The sequence below is a fragment of the Sorex araneus genome, chromosome 1 (genome assembly GCF_027595985.1).
Source record: "Sorex araneus isolate mSorAra2 chromosome 1, mSorAra2.pri, whole genome shotgun sequence".
Classification (NCBI taxonomy): Eukaryota; Metazoa; Chordata; class Mammalia; order Eulipotyphla; family Soricidae; genus Sorex; species Sorex araneus.
In genome coordinates this window covers 311,342,154-311,365,762 of record NC_073302.1, presented here as the reverse complement: position 1 = coordinate 311,365,762, position 23,609 = coordinate 311,342,154, and the positions used below count along the sequence as shown (strand labels likewise).

Genomic DNA, 23,609 nt, shown 5'->3' with positions numbered 1-23,609 from the left:
ATAGCCATAAAGGAAAAGCACTAACAAGACCAAAATGACTAGTTTGATATCTGAAAATAAAACCACCAACAAGGCCATAAAGCATGGTGATGAATGGGAAATCTACACTCTCACAAATTGACCTTTCTCCCCCAATGATTGTAAATCAGTTCACGCTCATAAAGCTGCCCGGCAAATCAGAGCTGAAGCATGACAACCGGAGGCATCAGTGGAAGGCAGCACATCTTTCTGCTGTTCTCAAAACAATGGAGTTCAGAGATTTTATTTGAAACTATCACTGAGTTCAGGGTCATTGTGGCCTATCACAGGTTTTCTTTCAGTCAGTCAGAAACATTCGTCTTCTCCCCAAAGATTCAGCCTCATAAATGCCTGGGACTTGTGTGCATAAGAATTCCTCTGCCAACAATAACTACCTCTAATTCTTCCTTAGAGTATAACAACAACAACAGAAAAGCAGTAATATCTACCAATACATGGGACAAGAACCGAAGATGACTCACTTTCCACAATTGTACCTTTAGATGAAGTTATTTTCTTTCAGAATTTCAAGCATCTTTCATAAACAGCACTCAATTGTTCTCCATAAAGCCTCCCTAAAAATCTAACCCAAGCTTGGCGTGTTACAATGAAGACTCAACAAATTACCAAGGAAGGGAAAATCCATTGCAAATTGTGAAGATAAATGTCATCTCCATCCCCAAAGAAGGCCTGAGCTGGAGAAATTCTTCCATAAGTATCTATCATGCACCTACTATGTGCCAGGAAGAAATGCATAAAGCAAGGTCACTGGATCTCTCCAAGTGGATTAAGCCATTTCTTTGTTAAATGGAGTGTTGCCTCTCCCAAGAACATGCCCCATAACCCTCACATACACATACACACTGGTGATATGATTCTGGCATACAGTACCAGTAAAACACAGATATTCTCATTCTTTAACAACAGCCCTTTTGCTTGCTTTGCATATGTGGAAAACCAGGCAGTGAAAAAGTATTCCATCTGCCAAGAGATTAGATGAGAAAACATGAAGCACATATGTATGCCTGGCTGCTTGACCTTAATTTGCGCCCTTATTTCTTCACCCAGTGGTATCAGAATTTTCTTAAGTATTAATATATAGTTGACCCTTGAGCACCTCAAGGCTTAGGGTCATAGATAACCTGTTCATTCTTTAATTTGTATGTAGTCTTTACTTCTCCCAAATTTGATTTCTAAGAACCTGTGGTTGACCAGAAGTCTAACTGGTTACATAAGCATCCAGTAAACACACATTGTGTATGTCCTATGTAATATAAAGTGTATTCTTACCATAAAGTAAATCATAGAAAATAAAATATTAAAATGAAAATCATAAGGAAGAGAAAATGCTTCGTAGTATATTCAATACTCTATTTTGAGTTTATATTCTCTATGTATAAGAAAACCAACATATAGATACTGGAAATATAGTAGAGCTGGTAATGTGATTGGCTTGCATACCACCAACCTAAGTTTAATCCCAGTTACCACATATGGTCCCTTGAACACCACCAGGAGTGACTCCTGAACACAGAGTCAGGAGTAAGTTGTCGCCAAAAACAAAAAAAAAAAACATATAAATGGCCTTATACAGTTCAAATTCATGTTGTTCTATAGTCAAGTGAATTGCTGACTGTTTATTTAACAAACAACATAACAATGCATATGTAAGCAAGATAGAGGCAAAGTATGGCATGTCACACCTAACAGACAGTAGCAAAGAAAGTGAACTTACAAATCACTACCAGGACAATCTCTTGCCACTTAAAGATACCATTTAAAATTTTTTGAAACAATAATTCCCTACAAAACTTCTGTAAAGTAACATTAAGTTTGGATTTTTCATAATATTTTGCCTTATATATCACCACCTTTCCCCCCATAAAAAAAAACTTCTCACAATTGATATCTTCTTTCAAACATATAAGAAGTTTGCTCAATTAAGTTTCAATATGCCTCAGAGCTGTCCCAAGTTTTAACTCAGTTATGACTTGTCAATCAAGAGCGTTCTAACATCTATAAGAGAACTTCTAATGAAGTCAGACTAGTGAAATCGTAGTCAGCTTCCCTCAAGCCTTCCAATGAGGACCATATTCACGTTCCTTTTTTTCATTAAGCCTACTGGAAGATTTTATAGATTAACTTTAGGAAGTTTACTGTTGTTTGGATTAATTACATCCCTATTCTCAATGAAATTGAAATGGGATTTCTTTGCACTTTCCTATGGTACCTTTTCCTGTCTGTTTCTGGTTATTCTTTGTTCTGCCTACAGAACCTTGCCGTTTTATGTAGCTAGTTAGCATTTATATAGCTTTCTATTTTTTTCTTTCAAACCACTCGAGAAACAAACTACACGGTGGGCTCCATTTGTGGGCTAGGGGAGTTATAATTGCATTTTTATCATGATCCTCATTAAAAGTGAACATTTTCCAGCATTTGGAAGCCTGGAAACGAGAAGGCTTGCGTCAGCAAAATGGGCTCCTGCTGCTACAAAATTAAACTACTGAAACTTAAGCAAATTAAAATATTTCAACAAACCATAGTCCCCCAAATTAAAAAAAAATGCTGCTTTTGCAAAATGGACTAGGCTAGCAGCTTTGTAACTCTGCCTTCCAGAACCTCAATCAGATGCAGAAGCCACAGGAGCACCTGTATGGGAAGAATTCATTTTGTAGAATTAGTGTCTTACCACAAGATGTGTAAATGCACATTGTACAATATGCTTGAGACTTTTGCTCTTTTATTTCTAGTCTAATCACCCTTGTTTCTAAAAGTTTATTAGCTCATGGCAAGGATTCCATTTCCAGTTCAAGTATATCTCCTTTTTGGTGGCATTTGAAATGAAAAAAAGAAAAGTTCCACTTGTAATTTTATACACGTGGAGAATTGGTCCAAAAGTAAATGGCAAGTTGGTGGTTTCTGGAACCTTGTGATATTCTAATTCTGAAAACAGAGTATAAAAATTAAAATGTCACAAATTACCTCAACTTTGAAAAGATCATATTTTCAACCTAAAGAACCCCAAATAATCTATTACAAATCATAAGGATTTTTTCCTTGTGAGGGCATAAAGAATAAAGGAAGTTTTACTGATAATGTATAGGATACAGGCTGTAGCACCACTGAATTTAATCAGCAGATATTAGAATGCTTGCTCGTGGATGTTCTTTTGAGATCAAAATACTTGATATTCTCTTGGTCTGAAGATTACAAATGCTGGTTGTGATTCATGTTTTAAAATGCAAATTTATTAATAGTAATCATCTACATAAAAATATCAAACAAGATCATAAAGCCTTTATATTCAAGCTGTGATAGTATGTGACACTAATAGTGTGATAGTTTCCCAGGTATCTTGAGATAATCCCAAGTGACTTCCCATTTGCTCACTTACCCGTGTGTCAGGTGCAGCAGTCATTGGCTGTCACTCATGATTTTCTGCTTCTGCTTGTTCCCCTGTGTGCCTCTGTCACTGTTGCAGACGCCACAGCATCACCCCTGCTCACAGTAGGACAAGTCATTTCTAACTCATGGTTCTGTCTTTGGAGGAACTAGGACTCCACCTTCGAGTGCCAGAACTTCCCTAGGTTCTGACTGACCCCAGAGAGCAAGGTTATCTCAGAGATGTAGGTCATCTTATTCACTTGAAAGTGAAGAGTTTTCTTCAACAATTTCAATAGCTTCAGATTAGCCCCACTAACACAGAATTTCAAGGGGCAAATTGGGAAATTCTATCCTCGTTCAAGTGTCCATCTTAAGAGATGGCAAAGACAAAACAAAACAAGAACATAAACATCATATCCTCTTCTATACTAGAATCCTTCGTTTTGGCTTCTGGTGTCATTATAAAGGACATTGCAAGTTGGCAACTTGACCTCATATAAACATGCTTTGAATGACATCATGAAGATATTCCATAGGCTTTATAGAGAGACCTGGTTGGGAGGAAAGCTCAGTCTTTCTACTGATAATTTTTCCAGACGTGTGAATCATCTCAGAAGACCTTCCAGGTCTATTAAAGACAGGAAAACAGCTTCCCGGATTAGACTGTCACTGTCATCCCATTGCTCATCAATTTGTTCGAGCGGGCACCAATAACATCTCTCATTGTGAGACTTATTGTTACTGTTTTTGGCATATCCAATACGCCACGGGTAGCTTGCCAGGCTCTGCTGGGCGGGTGCAATACTCCCAGTAGCTTGCCAGGCTCTCTGAGAGGGGCAGAGGAATCGAACCTGGGTCAGCTGCATGAAAGGTGAACACCCTCCCACTGTGCTAGACTAGACATACAAATTCAAGACAGATTTCCTAGCCAAACTATGCACAAATTCCTGACCCTCAGAAATTATGTAATCCTGATACCCCAAAATTGCTGCTGTGCCTCTGGCTGGACCCCAATAACTTGGGACTATGTTTCTCAAGAAATTAAACGTCCAAAAGTTAGATATGGGGGAGCCACACCCACAGACTACCTCAAGCTCATTTGTCAGCCTTGCTCCAGAAACCCATAAATAAATCTCAAAAGAGATCAAAAGCAGGCCATTTAAGTGAGGTACCTGGGGTGTTAATGGCCATGATTAATGACCATGATTCAGAGACTCACAAATGAATCTCAGAGAAGAGCAACACACCGCAGAGATGTCTCCCTACACTGTGCGAGGCAGATTTCACTTGGGCACCTCAGAGGGAGGCAGGTGTGCCTCTGCACCTGTCCCAGATGAAACCCAAGCAGCCGCAAACCTCCAGAACCCAATCACCGCCACGCTCACCACACTCTTCACAGGCTCTTCCCAAGCCCCCCACACATGAGACTGAACCCTCTGAAAAACCCAGGTATGCGGGACTAGTGACTGAAAGCTCCAGGCTTCATGGAGTTGGGGGTGGGTGACCTCTTCCCCCTCCTCGTCTCCCCATCCTTCCAGTTTCATGGCAGTCATGCCCAATAACTGCCTCTGGGTGCCATTTAAGCACATTAATGGCCATGATTCAGAGACTCACAAGTGAATCTTGGAGGAGAGCAGCATGCCAAAGATACTCCTCTAGACCCCAAATATTTAAAATTTTAGAATTCAAGGAGTGTGCAGCCACTTTCACGGCTGCATGACAGCTCGTACTATTCATGGCAAGCAATACAAAATAAATTATTTAGCATCTCCCTGAGGGGCAGGCTGTGAGGTGGTGGGAAGATTCAAAGTAATGATGGTGTGAAGGTGCAATGGTGGTGGGATTGGTGTTGAAATATTAAATGTAAACAACTATTGTGAACAACTTTATGAAAAAAATTTTTTAATTTCTTTTTTTAAAAAAAGCAATATAGAGTTCACGCCTGCTTCAATCAGCTTAATCAGTAGCTGAATAAATAGCTGTACTCCTACATAAAAAGAAAAGAAAAAAAGAAACTATGCGAGATGTCTGGGATGTTAGGCTCTCTCAAGCTCCTGGGCTATGCTCAGAAGGCCAGGAGGATCTTTCCTGGTGATTCTCAGCCAACACGGACAGTGTTCAATGTGAGGGCCTGAGAGTCCAAGCTCTGTGGTGCTGAGGATCAACCAGGCCACCCTGGGGTGATCTGGGAGGTAACAAACATTTTTAAGGTTATTATTTTTAGTGGGCTGGAGCAATAGCACAGCGGGTAGGGCATTTGCCTTGCACACCGCCGACCCAGGTTCAATTCCTTTGCCCCTCTTGGAGTGCTGGGCAAGCTGCCCAGAGTATCTAGCCCGCATAGCAGAGCCTGGCAAGTTACCCGTGGCTTATTCGATCTTCCAAAAACAATAACAAGTCTCACAATGAAGACATTACTGGTGCCCACTCGAGCAAATTGTTGAGCAACAAGATGACAGTGACAGTGACAGTTATTATTTTAAGTAATTTTTGGAAGAGCAATTTGTTATATATCAATAATTAATAAATACAGCAATTACAACAATTACTTTCACATAGATAGTCATAGTAATCAAATTACTACCGATAGTAAGTAGAACAGTGCTTGTCACAGGTTAGAAAAAGGGGTAAGGGCAAATTATTGTTAAATAGGCTAAATGGTTTTGGTTTTGGCTGACAAACTTATGGAACTCAGTAGTGGCTACAAGTGTGCAATACTGTAAAAGGACTTAATACAACTACATGAATGTTGGAAGGTTTATATTAGAAACCTACAGCAACCAAGACAAGTTTATATTGGCAACAGATGGCTCAGTGGAAGAAATTTCAGAGTTCAGGAATGGAATCTTTATACAATTGAAAAATCTCTTGAAAAAAATACAATAAGAAAATGTGATCTTAGGAAAAGATTTCTTACACAAGAAAACATAGGTGCTTATGAGTCATAGGAAATCTCTGAAATCACTCATCAATTTTACTGTAAACCTAAATTGCTCACCAAAAAAGAAAATCTTGGTTTAAAACAATTTTTAACTGAGAATTGTGGTGCCAGAGAGATACTACAGAAGGTAGATTGTTTGCCTTTCACACAATCCACCAACCCAGGTTCAATCCCCAGCACACTATAAGGTTCCCCAACCCTACCAGTGGTGATCTTTGAGTGCATTGCCAGAAGTAAACCTTGAGCACAGAGAGGTATGGTCCCCAAACTAAATACATCTGTCACTGTCATCCCATTGCTCATCGATTTGCTCGAGTGGGCACCAGTAACGTCTCCATTGTGAGACTTGTTGTTACTGTTTTTGGCATATCGAATACATCACGGGTAGTTTTCTAGGCTCTGCCATGCAGGTGGGCTATTCTCGGTAGCTTGCCAGGCTGTCCGAAAGGGACAGAGGAATCGAACCCAGGTTGGCCACGTGCAAGACAAACGCCCTACCCGCTGTGCTATCACTCCAGTCATAACATAAGAAAACAGAGCTATGTGAATAGAACTGCAATGAACATAGGGAAGTGATCACTCTGAACAAGAACTGAGTGCTGAAACTCATGATACCTTTTTAATAACAGTATTGCAAACCACAGTGCCTAAAAGAAAATAAGAAAAGAGAAAGAGAGAGAGAAAGAGAGAGAGAGAGAGAGAGAGAGAGAGAGAGAGAAGAAAAGTATCTGCCATAGGGGCAGGTAGAGGGATTCAGGAGAAAAACTGGGGACATTGGTGCAGGAAATGTACATTGGTGAAGGGATGGGTGTTAGAACATTGTTTGACCAAAACTCAATCATGAACAACGTTTTAACTATGTGTATCATGATGATTCAATAAAAAATAATAAATTAATTATATTAAATTGAACAGATCGGTGGTTACCTGGGGATGATAGAGATACCAAAGAATGGAAGCAAGAGATATTTCAAACAAGCATATGAAACAGTTTGGAGGTAATAGATATATTCATTATCTTGATTCCATTGACAGTTTCACTAATCTTACATATGTCCAAATGTACTAAATTTGTACACTTTAAATTCGAGCCATTAATCATATGTCAATCATATGTCAATAATATGTCAATAAGCTTATTTTATTTTAATTAGGCCTACACACATTTTTTAAAAATCAGACATGTAGTTAAAGAAACTGGGGAGTTGTTTTCTGTTTGTCCTTTATCTAAAAGCTACATTATTTGCCATCAGAACACTTTCATAAATATCTGAAATCTTCAGCCAAGAAAATACACTAGAGATATAATTATATTATATCAAAACAGCCAAGAGTGGGTAATCGCTTGCAAACAGCTAACACAGCCTTGAGCAAAAGAGAGGAAATTGCCTGTCAGAAAGGCTGGCTGTTTAGGGCTGGGTTAGCCAGTGTCTCCTTATGCTGAAGGCATCCCCCTGACTTCAAAGAATGCTGCAGATCAGAGAAAAGTAGTGCCAGGCTGAATAATTATCCTGAGGTGAGGGCTCTCTTAAAGAGATTCTCTTTCGCACTCAATCCAGGATGGCATCACATTAACAGTGATAAGAGGGCTTTGAGGTGGGAAACATCCAGAGCTCCTAAAATGCTCTTAGGCTTCAAAGACAAAAGGGAAAAAAAACGAAAAAGAAAAAATGCATTTAAATCAGTTCAAAACACTGAAAGTCTGGGGATAGTGATGCAGTTCCTAGCTGGAGGAGGATCTGTGACAAATAAGAACAGTTTCTGTGTGAGATTGGCTTTGCTAGCTATCAGCAATTTCTAGGAGAGAAGAAATCCCCCCAACCCCTCCACCAAATGATGGCTGAAGACAGAGAAATCTATTACTAAACCCTCCATAATACAATAGCTTAATATTGACACACACCACATGTGGATTGTAGTCAGGCTAGTACACATACAATGATTGCAGCCTGCACAAAGGAACAGAAATGCGTAACTAAGGGGAAATGGCCCAGATAATACACATGCACGGGACATGTATAATATCCCTGAAATAGGTATAAGTATGTCTGACAATATTCTGAGACATTGACTGGGGATTGAATTTTTGGAATAATTGAACAGTAGGGTCTAAACTGTGGAGCACACAGCCAGACAGACAGACACATACACACACACACACACACACAATAATTAGTGGGTAGATTTATGGCATATCATGAACCAGCAGGTATCATGCAACAATCTGTTTTGCTCATCCAGTACAATAAAGGTGATCAGTCAGAACCGGAAATCTTCACCTATGAACTGAGCTGGAAATGTGATTTAATATTCACAGGAAAATACCATGTCAAAGAACAGATGAGCAGTAGGATAAAGAAAGATTTAGAACTGATTACTGCAAAGGAAGCAAAACTTAATACTTCAGATACAAGTCTGAATGAATGAACTTAATAGTGTGTTACTATTTGGGTGACAAATAATTTGAGCAAGGGAAATAGTGATACTACATGGACATGTGAAGGGAAGATATGATGCACAAGTAATCACAGAAGAAAGACATAAAAATAGAAGGTGCTAGCAATGTCTTATACACAGAAGGTGTTTGGTTGAAATAACAGTTTTTATTTCATTTAGCACTCAAGAAATCTGAAGGTCTGCAGCTTTTTTAATTAAATATCTAGAGATATAGTTTGTTTGAATTCTATACCCAAAATAAATGCATTCCTCAGCTTCTAGAGCTACAAGCTCTTTCTTACATGATGCCCCTGTTGGAAACAACCCCAGCAAATGAACACGTCCAACATCATCAGGAATAGAGGGGTCCCACTTCTCCAATCTTTCTTTTCCATAATGCACTCAGAGCTGGGATGGACAGTTCAGAAAGGCTGACTCAGAAGTCTTTTCTCGGTTTGTTTTCTGACCAATGTCAACAGTAAGCCATAGATTGTCCATCCTGGCCATGCTGAACCCTCACCTCTCATTGCTACTGAACACTGTTGTTCTTTTAGACCAAGTGGCTGCTCCGCAGCTTGCTTCACAAAGATAAGGCCTGTAGAAGCCCACTCCCAACCCCAAGAGAAACAGAAAGGCAGTGGGATTTGGAAACATATTTAGATTAACTGTGTTTTCCATAGGAGTCCTCTCTACAGAGAGCTTGAAACTTCTCTGGAGTAATTTCCACAGAAACCAAAATATCTGTTCTGTACTGGCAACAGCATCAAGCTGTGCCAGATTCTGCATATATAGTCATGTAAGGTATATTATAAAACTTAAATGGGGGTCTCAAACCCAGACCCAGACCATCCCAACAATCCCCTCCACACACACCCAGGACTGCCCAGAACTGCCACCCTCCCCAACATGATGCCATTCCCCAGTGCCGCAGCCATTTTCTTTACTGACCAGGGCGTGTGACCTCCCCTGACCTGCCCGACCTGCCAAGCCTTCCTCTCGGACCCAGCTACAGCGCGCGGGCAGGGGGCGTGGCCTATTTTGTGGGGCGTGGCCTCCGATGAAGAGGGCGTAGCCTCTTTTGGAGCCAGTGGCTGCAGTTATTTTCCTCAAACCCAGCAATCTGTTGTTACATCTCACTCTTCATTACTTATGTCCATGAGTAGCATCCTAACGATCCCAAGCCCAACAGGCCAATAGGCCACTAGTCTATTCCAATTTCACCAAAATACCAATGAATACAATCAGCTGTACAAGCCCAATGTAAAAGAGCACATTCTCCAAAAGCATCACTTGAGGCCTCACATAAGGAATAGAGGAACATCTGAGAGGAACATCTGACATGTTCTAGAAGGGAAATATAAAAAGATGACCACCATTGAACGAGCCCACCCAGAATCCTTTTTTCACAACAAGAGGGAATAGGGATAGTGAACTTGTAGGTCACTCTTCCATACTACCACAACAACATGAAGAAACAGCGCAAGTCCCCACCATTAGGAAAGGATGATAAAAAGAGTCCAGAAGGCTCAATGGGCGTTTCCCACAAACTTGAGCTTTTCAATAAAGAATTCAGAGAGGAAATGCTGAAGATGTTCAATGAACTCAAAGTAAGGATGAAACAGGTATCCATTAAATTAAAGGAGGACCTGAAAGAAACTATGTAACAAATAGCCAAGAAAATACAGGAAGAACTCAGTGGGTGCCCTCAACAATAGAAGGGCTACAGCAGAAGACAGAATCATTGAGCTTGAAGATGAGCTGCAAGAAGCCTACAGGCAACAACAAACAATGGGAAGAGACCTCAAAATAGCTCTAGGGTGAATCAGAGTCCTAGGGGATGATTTCAAGAGGAACAACATTAGAATCATCAGAGTACCAGAAGGACAGGGAAGCAAGCCCAATGAAAAAGCCAGAGTCAAAGAAATCATTGCTAAAAAGTTCCCAGAGCTAAAGGACACAGGCATCCAGATTCAAGGAGCCCGAAGGGTGCCAGCTAAAAGAGACCCTAACAAAAAACTCCAAGACATATCATAGTTAGAATGATGGATGTCACAAATAGAGACACAATACTGCAAGCAGCAAGGTCAAAGAAGGAAATCACATACAAAGAAGCACCCCTTAGATTCACAGCAGACCTATCAGAGAAAATCCTCCAAGCCCGAAGTCTATGGTGGGTTATAGTGAAAAAAAACTCTATGAAATGAACACTTCACTAAGAAAGCTTTATTCAGCTAAACTCTCATTCAAAGTCAAAGGAACGATATATTATTTTGTGGATGAACAACAGCTTAGGAACTTCATAGACTCAAAACCAAACCTAAAAGAAGGACTAAAGGGGCTATTAAGACAAGAAAAATCTCTACAAGCACAACAAACCCTTACAGAAAGATGGCACAAAACCCCATAACAATTATCTTTCTCAATGTCAATGGTCTAAATGCACCAATTAAGAGACACAGAGTGGCAAAATGAATTCAGAGACTGAACCCAACATTCTGCTGCCTACAAGAAACACATCTGAACAGCCAGAACAAACACAGACTCAAAGTCAAAGGATGGAAAACAGTCCTGAAAGCAAACAACTCCCTCAAAAAAATCTGGGGTGGCCTTACTAGTACTGAACAACATTGATTTCAGATTGAAAAAGATTAGAAGGGACACTGAAGACCATTTTTTATTAATCAAGCGATATGTACAGCAGGAAGAAATCACACTCCTAAATGTGTACGCACCTGATGAAGGACCAGCTAAATATCTACAACAACTGCTAACAGACCTTAAGAAGGACATTGAAAGCAACACAATAGTAGTTGAAGACTTCAACACTGCCCTATCACCTCTGGTTAGATCAAGAAGTTTAATACTCAGCAAGGAAATACTGGCTTAGAAAAAAGAAATAGAAGAGAGAGGGCTAATAGATCTATGCAGAACTTTATATCATATATATATATATATATATACATTCTTTCCCACTGCACATGGAACATTTTCCAAAATATACCATGTGCTGGGCCACTCAACATACCTCTACAGAATCAGGAAGATAGATATTGTATCAGCTATCTTTTCAGACCATGATGCACTGAAGATAAAAGTTAATCATGTACAGAAGCAGAAAACCAAATCAAACACCCAGAAAATAAACAATTCAATGTTGAACAATGAGTGGGTCAGGAAGGAAATCAAGAAAGAAATCAAAAGAAATGAGAATGGAAATAGAAATGGAATGGAAAAATGGAAACAAATAAGAATGAAGACACGAGCTACCACAATCTATGGGATGCAGCTAGAGCCATGTTAAGGGGAAAATTTATAGCCCTGCAGGCATTTCTCAGTAAGAAAAAAAAGGCCCACATAAATAACTTGACTTCACAGCTCAAGATTTTAGAAAAAGACCAACAAAAGGAGCCCAAACCATGCAGAAGGAAAGAGATAATAAAACTTAGAGCAGAAATCAGCGACATGGAAACCCAAAAGACAATCCAAAAGATCAATGAAACCAAAAGCTGTTTTTTTGAGAAAATAAACAAGATTGATAAACCACTAGCAAGACTCACAAAGAAAGAGAGAGAGAGATAGAACCCTAATAAACCAAATCAGAAATGAAAAGAGGGATATCACAACAGAAACCAAAGAAATTCAAAAGATCATCAGAGACTACTTTGGAAATCTGTATGAATGAAACAAGAGAACCTAGAAGAAATGGATAAATTCCTGGATTCCTATAATCTTCCAAGGCTGAATCAAGAAGACCTGTAATACCTGAATAATCCTATTAATATCAAGGAAATTGAAGTGGTAATCAAAATTCTTCCCAAAAACAAAAGCCCAGGTCCAGATAGACTCACTAGTGATTTTTTCCAAACATTTAAAGAGGACATGTTGCCAGTTCTTCTCAAGCTTTTCCAGGAAATTGAAGAAACAGAAACTCTCCCAAACAGTTTCTATGAGGCTCATATCTCCCTAATACCAAAAGCAAAGAAAGACACCGCAAGAAAAAAAAACTTCAGGCCAATATCCCTTATGAACATGGGTGCGAAGATTCTCAAAAAATTATTAGCAAATAGAATTCAAGAACTCATCAAAAAGATTATACACCACGACCAAGTGGGATTCATCCCAGGGATGCGAGGATTATTTAACATTTGGAAATTAATCAACATAATCCATCATATCAACAAAAGAAAAGATAAGAACCACACGATCATATCAATAGACACAGAGAAAGCATTTGACAAGATCCAGCACCCATTTATGATGAAAACTCTCGCCAAAATGGGTATAGAAAGGACTTTCCTCAATATAATCAAAGCCATCTACCACAAGCCTATGGCAAGCATCATCCTCAATGGGGAAAAACTAAGAGCCTTCCCTCGAAAATCAGGGACAAGACAAGGATGCCCACTCTCTCCACTTCTGTTCAATATAGTACTGGAAGTACCTGAAATAGTGGTTAGGCAAGAAAAAGATATTAAGGGCATTCAAGTAGGAAAGGAAGAAATCAAGCACTCATTATTCTCAGATGATATGATACTATACTTAGAGAACTCTAAAACCTCTACCATAAAACTCCTAAAAACAATAAATTTGTATAATAAAGTTGCAGGATATAAAATCAATACCCAAAAGTCCATGGCTTTCTTATATACAAATAATGAGAGAGAAGAAAGTGACATGAAAAAAGCAATCCCGTTCACAATTGTGCCTCAGAAATCAAGTACCTTGGAATCAGCTTAATTAAGGAGATAAAGGGCTTGTACAGAGAAAACTACAAAATGCTACTTCAAAAAATAAAAGAGGACACGAGGAAATAGAAAGATATTCCCTGCTCATGGATTGGGAGAATTAACATTGTCAAATGGCAATACTCCCCAAATACTCCCCATTGTACACATTCAATGCAATCCCTATAAGGATACCCACGACATTCTTCAAAGAAATTGGAGCAAACACTCCTGCAATTCATATGGAACAACGAATAGCTAAAGCAACTCTTGGGAAAAAAGAATATGGTAGGAATCACCCTCCCCAACCTCAGTCTCTGTTACAAAGCAGTAATAATTAAAACAGCGTGGAACTGAAACAAAGGCAGAGCCACAGACCAATGGAACAGGGTTGAATATTCTGACACACACCCTCAAATATATGATCATCTAATCTTTGAAAAGAGAGCAAGAAATGTGAAGTGGAACAAAGAAAGACTCTTCAACAAATGGTGCTGACAAAACTGGACAACTACATGCAAAAAATAAAATGGACTCAGATCTCTACCTAAAACCATGTACAAAAATCAGGTCAAAGTGGATTAAAGATCTCAATTATCAGACCAGAATCCATAGGTACATGGAAGACAAGGTTGGCAAAATCCTCCACAACATTGAAGCTAAAAGTATTTTCAAAGATGACACGCCACTTGCCAAGCAAGTGAAAACAGAGATAAACAAGTGGGACTCTCTTAAACTAAGAAGTTTCTGCACCTCAAAAGAAACAGTGACCGAACTTCAAAGACAGGCTACAGAATGGGAAAGATATTCACCCAATACCCATCTGATAAGGGGTTGATGTCAAGGATATACAAGGCACTGGTTGAATCCTACAAGAAGAAATCATACAACCTCATTAGAAAATGGGGGATGGAAATGAACAGAAATTTTCTCAAAGAAGAAATCCAAATGGCTAAAAGACACATGAGAAAATGCTCTACATCAGTAATTATCAGAGAGATGCACATTAAAACAACAATGAGATATCATTTCACACCACAGAGACTGGCTCACATCCAAAAGAACAAAAGCAACCGGTGTTGGCGCGGATGTGAGGAGAAAGGGACTCTCCTTCACTGCTGGTTGGAATGCTGACTGGTTCAGCCCTTTTGAAAAACAACATGGACAGTCCTTCAAAAACTAGAAATTGAGCTCCCATTTGACCCAGCAATACCACTCCTGGAAATATAACATGGAGAGACAAAAAGGTATAGTAAAAATGACATCTGCATTTGTATGTTCGTTGCAGCACTGTTTAAAATAGCTAAAATCTGGAAAAAAACGGAGTGCCCCAAAACAGATGACTGGTTAAAGAAACTTTGGTACATCTACACAATGGAATATATGCAGCTGTTAGAAAATATGAAGTCATGAAATTTGCCTGTAAGTAGATCAACATGGAAAGTATCATGTTAAATGAAATGAGTCAGAAAGAGAGAGACAGACATAGAAAGATCGCGCTCATCTGTGAAATATAAATTAACAGAGTGGGAAACTAACACCCGAGTAGTAGAGATAAGTACCAGGAGGTCTGCCCCTATAGCTTGGAAGGAGGCAGGATAGGGTGGGGGGGATGGGATGGGATGGGGGTGGTGGGAGGGATACTGGGAACATTGGTGAAGAAGAATGGGCACTGGTGGAGGAATGGGTAAACGATCACTGTATGACTGAAATGCAAACACGAAAGCTCATAAGTTTGTAACTGTACCTAACGATGATTCACTAATAAAAATTTTTAAATAATTTTTTTAAAAGACTGAGGAATGATGGGGCTGGAGCTATAATACAGTGAGTAAGGTGTTTGACTTGCATGCAGCTGACCCAGGTTCAAAAAAAAAAAAACTTAAATGGAACACATATGCATGCATATTATATATTTGGAGGGTGACAGATTGAACAAATAAAATAGTGGGTGCCATTATATTTGAATTTAAAATAGCCAAGCAATTTTTAGGATAAATATCTGACACATGATTATTAATGATACAGATATTACATTTATTAGTCATTCTTATATTTTTTCATGGTTTTAACTGCAATTCACATTTAGTTGTGCATCCATATTTCATCTGAGAACTTTTATTGAGAGGCCTAAGAAAAGAGTTTCAGCTAAAGAAATGACTCAATTGGCTGAGTGTATATTCTGCTTTGCATGCGGAAGACCCCAGTTCAATTCCAACACCACATGTCACTGCCTAGGACCAGCAGTAGTCACCCTTAGCAAAAGATCCAGAGTAGCCCCTGATTGCTGGTGGAGATGTCCTCCACTCAAAGGAGGAAACAAAAAGAGTTTCAGAATGCGTGAGGTCAGAAAAGTAGGAGGAAGAAAGCACTGAGGCAGGAGAAACTGAGCAAAGACAGAAATGGCTGCATTGCTCTCAGCGAGTAATTGTCATAAACAGGTTTCCAGCTGTACTGGTAGGAACCTATGGTGGAATGTCTCAAATAGTGGTCAGAATGTTTGCAACCAAAAAAGTTGAGGCTAGGGTTCAACTTGAACAGTTGAACCCAATTCAGGATCCTGATGTTTTTTCTTTGGTGAAGAATTCTCTTTCTTCTGCAAAACACCTGAAAGGATATTTTGGTTATTGATTGGCTTCCAGTTTTAACTAGTGTAAGCAGGAAGAAACAAAGAGTAAGCAAATTGTGTTGCATGCAAAGGGAGAAGAAAATCTGATATTCTGCTACAAAGAAGACAAGCAGGGAATTTTGAGCTGGAGAGCACCATGGTACAAAGTCAAAAGCCAGAGGGAAGAAATATTGCTCTGGGTGAAATTCTCTATTAGCAGTCAAGAAATGTGAAAACAGAAGTCAAATATCTGTCTTTATCATTGACTTCATCGTTAAAGTTTGTGAAGTCACTGCTACTTCCCAAAAATCTATCAGAACCTGTGTTTTCTCATCTGTCTACCTGAGAGGAGTTTGGGGGAAAAGGCCTTCATGCACCCCACTATAGGACAAAGAGTAAGTCCCAGGTACGAAACCCAGATCACCAAACAAGAAATCCAACACACTCCCCTGAGGATTCACCCAAATCTGGATGAAGACAATTCTGTGCAATTTCAGATTTAAATCATTTCTATTTAAATCTAAAATACCAGGCATCCCAGATTAAACATTGCTCTAGAGATCTAGGACAACCCTTACAAATATGATATATGAGAGCTTGAAGCTAATCCAGTAACCAGACTGCTCCTTGGGGTTTTTATATTGATAATTATAATGACAATTATCCTGAAAACTTTTTCAGCTATCTTGGCACTTCACTAGTGTTCTTTCAATCTCCGGATGAAATGGGCCAACTTGGATTGATTATTTTTTCTCTTTGGTTCCATCTCTGGCAAGAGATGTCACTGCCATCTTTTAATTTTTTTTCACTTATTCACAGATGGCAATGATCAAGTGAGAAATATTGCCTTGCTCCTATTCCATTATCTCCATATACTTAAATGCATGTGCATGCACAACAGTATAAATACTCCAATAAACTCAACTGTATGGTTATATTATTTCCTAAAGTAGATGGGTTTATTCTACAGTCTATAAGAGGTCAACAAAATCATTCTTACAACTATTGTTAATTTTTTCTCAGCGGTTATTCTAATGTTTATCCAAAAATTAGGTTTTGATTTATAAAAACAGTGGCCAGTGAACATAATGTGTCAATAGTTACAGAATAACCACCTCAGAACTGACTTTTTTTAAGTCAATCACCTGTATTGTCTAGAAATGAAACCTATTCCTTGACCATAATAATTAATACTTCGATATGCCAAAAACAGTGACAAGTCTCACAACGGAGACGTTACTGGTGCCCGCTCGCTCGAGCAAATCAGTGAGCAACGGGATGATAGTGATTAAAAAATTGATACTGATACTGTAATCCCATTGCTCATTGATTTGGTTGAGCAGTCACCAGTTACGTCTCTCATTGAGAGACTTATTGTTACTGTTTTTGGCATATCCAATACGCACGAATAGCTTGCCAGGCTCTGCCATGCGGGCTCCATACTCTCAGTAGCTTGCCGGGCTTTCTGAGAGGGGTGGAGGAATCGAACACGGGTCGGCCACGTGAAAGGCGAAAGCCCAACTGCTGTGCTATCGCTCCAGCAGGGTGTTCACCTTTCACGCGGCCAACCAGGGTTCGATTCCTCCACCCCTCTCGGAGAGCCCAGCAAGCTACCGAGAGTATTGCACCTGCTCGGCAGAGCCTGGCAAGCTACCCGTGGCGTATTGGATATGCCAAAAACAGTAACAATAAGTCTCACAATGAGAGACATTACTAGTGCCCACTTGAGCAAATCAATGAGCAACGGGATGACAGTGATTAAAAAATTAAGTTCAAAAAAATAAAAGGCATAATTGAGGACATTAATATCACTGGATACTACTGAGAATTGTCAAGATGTATTTATACCTAAAAACCAGGCATCCCAGCTTACATCTTGCTCTAGAGATCTAAGACAACCATTACAGATATGATGTATGAGAACTTGAATGTTTATAGAGAGCCCTGATTCATAGTACAGTGAGTAGGGTGGTTGCCTTACACAAAAAGGCAACCCAGATTCAATCCCTGGCACCCCACATAGTACCTTGATCACCACCATGAGTGATCTCTGAGCATAGCACCAGAAGTAAGCATTGAGCATAGCCAGGTAAAGCCCAAAAACAAAAAATAAATCGAGTAATTAATAACTGTTTATATAATAGTCATTTCCAAGAGAGACACTACTATCAGTGTTTGCGATGACGATGCCTTTCTCATTTTCTATCTGTTATAAAACTCTAGGTAAAAACGAATTGATGATTTGATTGTCTCTCGAGAACTTCCATGATACTGCGACCTTGTTTGGAGCTTTTGGGAAATAAGAAATCAACGAGGGGCTGGAGCTATAGCACAGAGGGTAGGGCATTTGCCTTGCACACGGCCGACCCGGGTTCGATTCCCAGCATCCCATATAGTCCCCCAAGCACTGCCAGGAGTAATCACTGAGTGAGCCAGGAGTAACCCCTGTGCATCACCAGACAGTCAGTGTATTTCAAAGCTACTTAGCTTGTCTCATAGGAGCTAATAATCTAGTAGCTAATGCTGTTAGAACTTTCCAAACAGTGCTGACAATTTGCAAGCTTGCTATCTTTTGCCCTTTTCTTATTGATGGTGCTTATTCCAGCTAACATCGCCATGATCTGTTGAGCCACTTTCAATTGAATGCATCTGAACAAGTCAATGAGTCAATTCCTCTGGGTTTTTCACAATAATGCACATTCGTACCCAAAGGAACAAATACCTACACTTCAGCAACAATATTTTTTAAAATACTATTTCTTTTTTTTCTGTGCTTCTCCATTTTACTTATTTTTATTTTTATTTTTAATTTATTCTTTTATTGAATCACCATGTGGAAAGTTTCAAAGCTTTCAGGTTTAAGTCTCAGTTATACAATGCTCGAACACCCATCCCTTCACCAGTACACATATTCCACCACCAAGAATCACAGTATACCTCCCCCCCACCCTTCCACCCCCCACCTCCCCAGCCACCCACCCAGCCTATGTAACTGATAAATTTCACTTTACTTTCACTTTACTTTGATTACATTCAATATTTCAACAAAAAACTCACTATTATTGTTTGGAGTTTCTCCCCGCAAAGTTGGACCTGCTGAAAAGGAAGCATTTGATAATTTGTTTTCCATTACTGAGAATGTAGAGATATGAGGTTTTGGATTTCTGTATTTTAGTATTTTAGTAACTAAGTCCAGAGAAATATCTGCCAGAAATTGCATCATTGCAAGCTTGTACCTCTCAGCTACTTTATATTCCACACATGAGGGCAATCTTTCTATATCTGTCTCTTTCTTTCTTTTGCTTTTTGGATCACACCCGGCAATGCACAAGGGTTACTCCTGGTTCTGCACTCAGGAATCACCCCTGGTGGTGCTCAGGGAACCATATGGGATGCTGGTAATCGAACCCAAGGCAAACGCCCTACCCGCTGTGCTATCGCTCCAGCCCCTGTCTCTTTCTTTCTGACTCATTTCACTCAACATGATACTTTCCATGTTGATCCACTTATATGCAAATTTCATGACTTCATCTTTTCTGACAGCTGCATAGTATTCCATTGTGTAGATGTACCAGAGTTTCTTTAACCAGTCATCTGTTTTGGGGCACTCTACTCTGATTTTTTCCAGATTGCAGCTATTGTAAACAGTGCTGCAATGAACATAGAAATGCAAATGTCATTTCTACTATACCTTTTTTGCCTCTCCGGGATATATTCCCAGGAGTGGTATTGCTGGATCAAATGGGAGCTCAATTTCTAGTTTTTGACGACTGTCCATATTGCTTTCCAAAAGGGCTGAACCAGTTGGCATTCCAACCAGCAGTGAAGGAGTGTCCCTTTCTCCCCACATCTGCACCAACACCGGTTGCTTTTGTTTTTTGGGATGTGGGCCAGTCTCTGTGGTGTGAGATGATATCTCATTGTTGTTTTGATCTACATCTCCCTGATGATTAGTGATGTTGAACATTTTCTCATGTGCCTCTCAGCCATTCGGATTTCTTCTTTGGGAAAGTTTCTGTTCATTTCATCACCTCACTTTTTGATCGGGTCAACAGTTTTCTTCTTTTGGAGTTCAACCAGTGCATTGTATATCCTTGATAAGAACCCTTTATCAGATGGGTATGGCATAAATATCCTTTCCCATTCTGTAGATTGTCTTTGTATTTTGGTCACTGATTCTTTTGAGGTTCAGAAACGTCTTAGTTTAAGAGAATCCCATTTATTTATCTCTGTTTTCACTTGCTTGGCCAGTGGCGTGTCATCTTTGAAGATACCGTAAAACACTATTTCTATGTCAGTGCATCTATCAACAAATCTGTACACACACTTTGGATTTGTTCGTATTTATTTTTAGTATGGTATTTTATTAATTTGACAATTAGCATGCCCAGGTGAGTGCACACGTGTGTTTGAAATCCTGACAAATGCTGGGCTTTTAATAAAAATAAATTTTAAAAAATCTATCCCTGACTCTATGGCATTTACCATCAAACTGTGCTTATTTATCCAAATGAAAACAGATTACATTTTTTGCAAGCTATCAGAATTTTGAAGGCAATTCACCACTTATTAAATAGCTTCATTAAAGCAATTTTCTTGTTATTTCTGGATAATTTATTTCTTTTCCTCTCTCTATTTTGCTACTCCCCATCTTTATTCATTTTTGTTTATCAGAGAAGCCTAAAGTCAGTGAAAATCAAATATTTCACTTTATGCAATTACTGCGATTGGGGAGGAAGGTTGGAAATGCCACCCAAATTCAATCAGAATATAAATTTTTAATACTATTGGCCAGTATTTCCCATTTTACCTGTGACTCTTTTTGTCAATCATCAAAGTGATCTCTCCTGAGACAAATAAAAATAGAAAGTGTTACATTCAGAGCATTTGTTCAAATAAAATTTTAAAGCAGAATGATACTAAACAATCTCACTTAAATATTACATATATGTTATACCTGGTAACCCTCACAAGCCAAGCCTCAAAATATCATCTGTTGCCTTTTATTTTCCCAGACAAATCAGACAATTTAGAATCTGGGACCAGTGGAGAATGTCAGGAAGCAGCATTGACTCTGATCAGCTGCCAAGATGGACTGGAGCAGAGGCGTGGAAATTGTTATGGGCAAAGTAATGCCAAGGGGGTGTTAGGCAGCCCGCTGAGAGCTCATTTTCCTTTGCAAACCAATGTTCCATTCTATGCCGGGAATCTTAGAAAACAGCACACACAGAATCGGGGAAAGCTGAATAGCTGTCTTGTGGCAGTCTACACTGCATCTTGCTGTATTAACAGAGTTTCTCTGCCCACTGCTGACCAGAAGTAACCAACAAGTCCATAAAATGTGCTGGGGTCAAGGTCGGTAAGGGAGAGACCTGTTGGGAATGTTAGAGGTGTGGGTGGTGATACAAAAGCACCCAGGAAGTACATTTCCTTCCCAAGTGCAAAGAGTCAGCTCCTTCGACCGAGGGAAGCAGCTGTAGACAAGACAAGGCTCCAGGGGGCTTCCTTCAGCCTCACTTCCTTCTGCAGCAAATCTCAACTGCTTGGCATGCATGTGGTACGTTTCAAATGTCATCAGAATTCAGGATCTGAAATTAAGTAACCAGGTTCTTTCTCTAATTGGGAGACAAGAGCAGCCGCTTGTCTGCCACCCCTTCTTTCTAAAACACCTAGAGGTGCCCGGAAATAGTTTAATCAAAGTGAAAACTGAGAACTTCACTATCTACACTTTCAATTTTTTTTTTGTTACATGTTTAAAAAAAGAAAGATAGAAAGAAAATAGTATCATGCAATGACAGGAAGGATAATGAAGCTGAGATGGCTGTAAGTTACACTTCTACTGGTGTGGATAAGTGGTATCTAAAAGTGGTATACCGGAAGCCAATGCAAGAAGCAGACACAGGTGCCCAGCCTGGCTGATCATATCACACCTCCCACAGTTTATAAAAACCCTTAATGTGAACAAGTGGCCTTAGCGAAGCAGGTTATCTGATGTTTTGCACGTTTTGTTGTTGTTGTTTGGCTATTTGCAGTTCGGCTAAACGCTTTGAGTGCCTGGGCCAATAAGCAACATTCTTTTCTGCTGCACAGAACCTGAAGCGGGTGGCTGAGACCTGGATGGACGAATTTGCTGAGTACATTTACCAGCGGCGCCCAGAGTACCGGCACCTCTCCACGGGTGACATCTCGGCTCAGAAGGAACTGCGCAAGCAGCTCAAGTGCAAGGACTTCAAATGGTTCATGGCTGCCGTGGCCTGGGATGTGCCTAAGTACTACCCGCCTGTGGAGCCCCCACCCGCTGCCTGGGGAGAGGTGAGCTGCCTAGGGAACGCGCCGAGGGGCCTGCAAGAGAGATGCTCTTGGGAGAGATGCTTCGGGGTGAAGAGACATGCTGCAGGGCGGAGGGGCTTGTTTCCTGGTCCTTGACCCTGCAGCCTTTAAGGTTCATTTCCATCACCCCAGATAAATGCGGGTTCAACCTCTTTAGAAATTGCTAGCGGATGGAGCAATAGTACAGCAGGAAGGGCATTTGCCTTGCATGCAGCCGACCTGGGCGCCCTCCCAGGCACCCCATCTGGTCCCGCTGAGCACTGCTAAGAGTGATCTCTGAGCAAAGAGCCAGGAGTAAGCCCTGAGCACCAGCGCGTGTGGCCCAAAAGCAAAAGGAAAAAAGAAATTGGTGGGGATGAAGATCTGACCCTCAGCCTTGATAGTAATCTACTTCCTGCCTCCTCACTCTTCACCACTACCACCCACCACCACCATCAATAGATCTTTTTTAATGCAGCTGGAAAATATTTTTATTTGAGATCAATGAAACTATCATGAGAGCTTTCTAAAAATGAAAATACAGCTGCCAAGCTGTGTCACCAAGGCTAAACGCTTTGAGTGCCTGGGCCAATAAGCAACATTCTTTTCTGCTGCACAGAACCTGAAGCGGGTGGCTGAGACCTGGGTGGATGAATTTGCTGAGCACCTGATGTCCATGATCTCAGGCAGAGCCTTGCTGCTACTGGTTTCTGCAGGGACCAGCTGAGAGAGAGGCGTGGCTACCTCCTTAGCCCGTTGAGGGGAGGTGGGGGAGAATGCTCTGCAGAATCCTAGGGGAAAGCATTTCCATAATACCCAGAATTCTGGAAATGGTAATGTAACGGGTGCCACATTGGGTAGCTTCAATAAGCACCAGACTCTCCACCCCTGGATGCATTTTTCTGTTTCGCTTCAGGCTCTAAAATGGGAAGAGCTGATTAGTCCTACTTCCCAATTTTTTTATTTCTCTCTTTGAGCATTAAAAAGGACCATTGTGTAGGGTTCAATTCCATTCATTCCTGTTACTAAAGCCTTTTCCCCCTAGAAAAGACTGAGGTTAAAGCAAGGACTAAAATTGAAATTGGACAGGGTGGATTTCTATGAGCAATTTAATCTGCTCTCAGCAGAGGCTGGGGGGGGTCGGCACAGGGTTCAGGCGGGACTGCTCTATCCCAGCTCCCAGACTTCC

General features: G+C 40.2%; 1 protein-coding gene across 5 annotated transcripts in view; it reads left to right on the top strand.

Moving 5' to 3' along the window:
* GALNTL6 (polypeptide N-acetylgalactosaminyltransferase like 6) overlaps positions 1-23,609 on the top strand; it is a 1,098,691-nt gene that overhangs the window by 1,012,131 nt on the left and 62,951 nt on the right. For all 5 annotated transcript variants that reach the window (XM_055118910.1, XM_055118897.1, XM_055118904.1 and 2 more), the window contains one exon: positions 22,202-22,423. In XM_055118910.1, the coding sequence (XP_054974885.1) occupies positions 22,202-22,423 (222 nt within the window). The remainder of the gene's footprint in view (positions 1-22,201; positions 22,424-23,609) is intronic.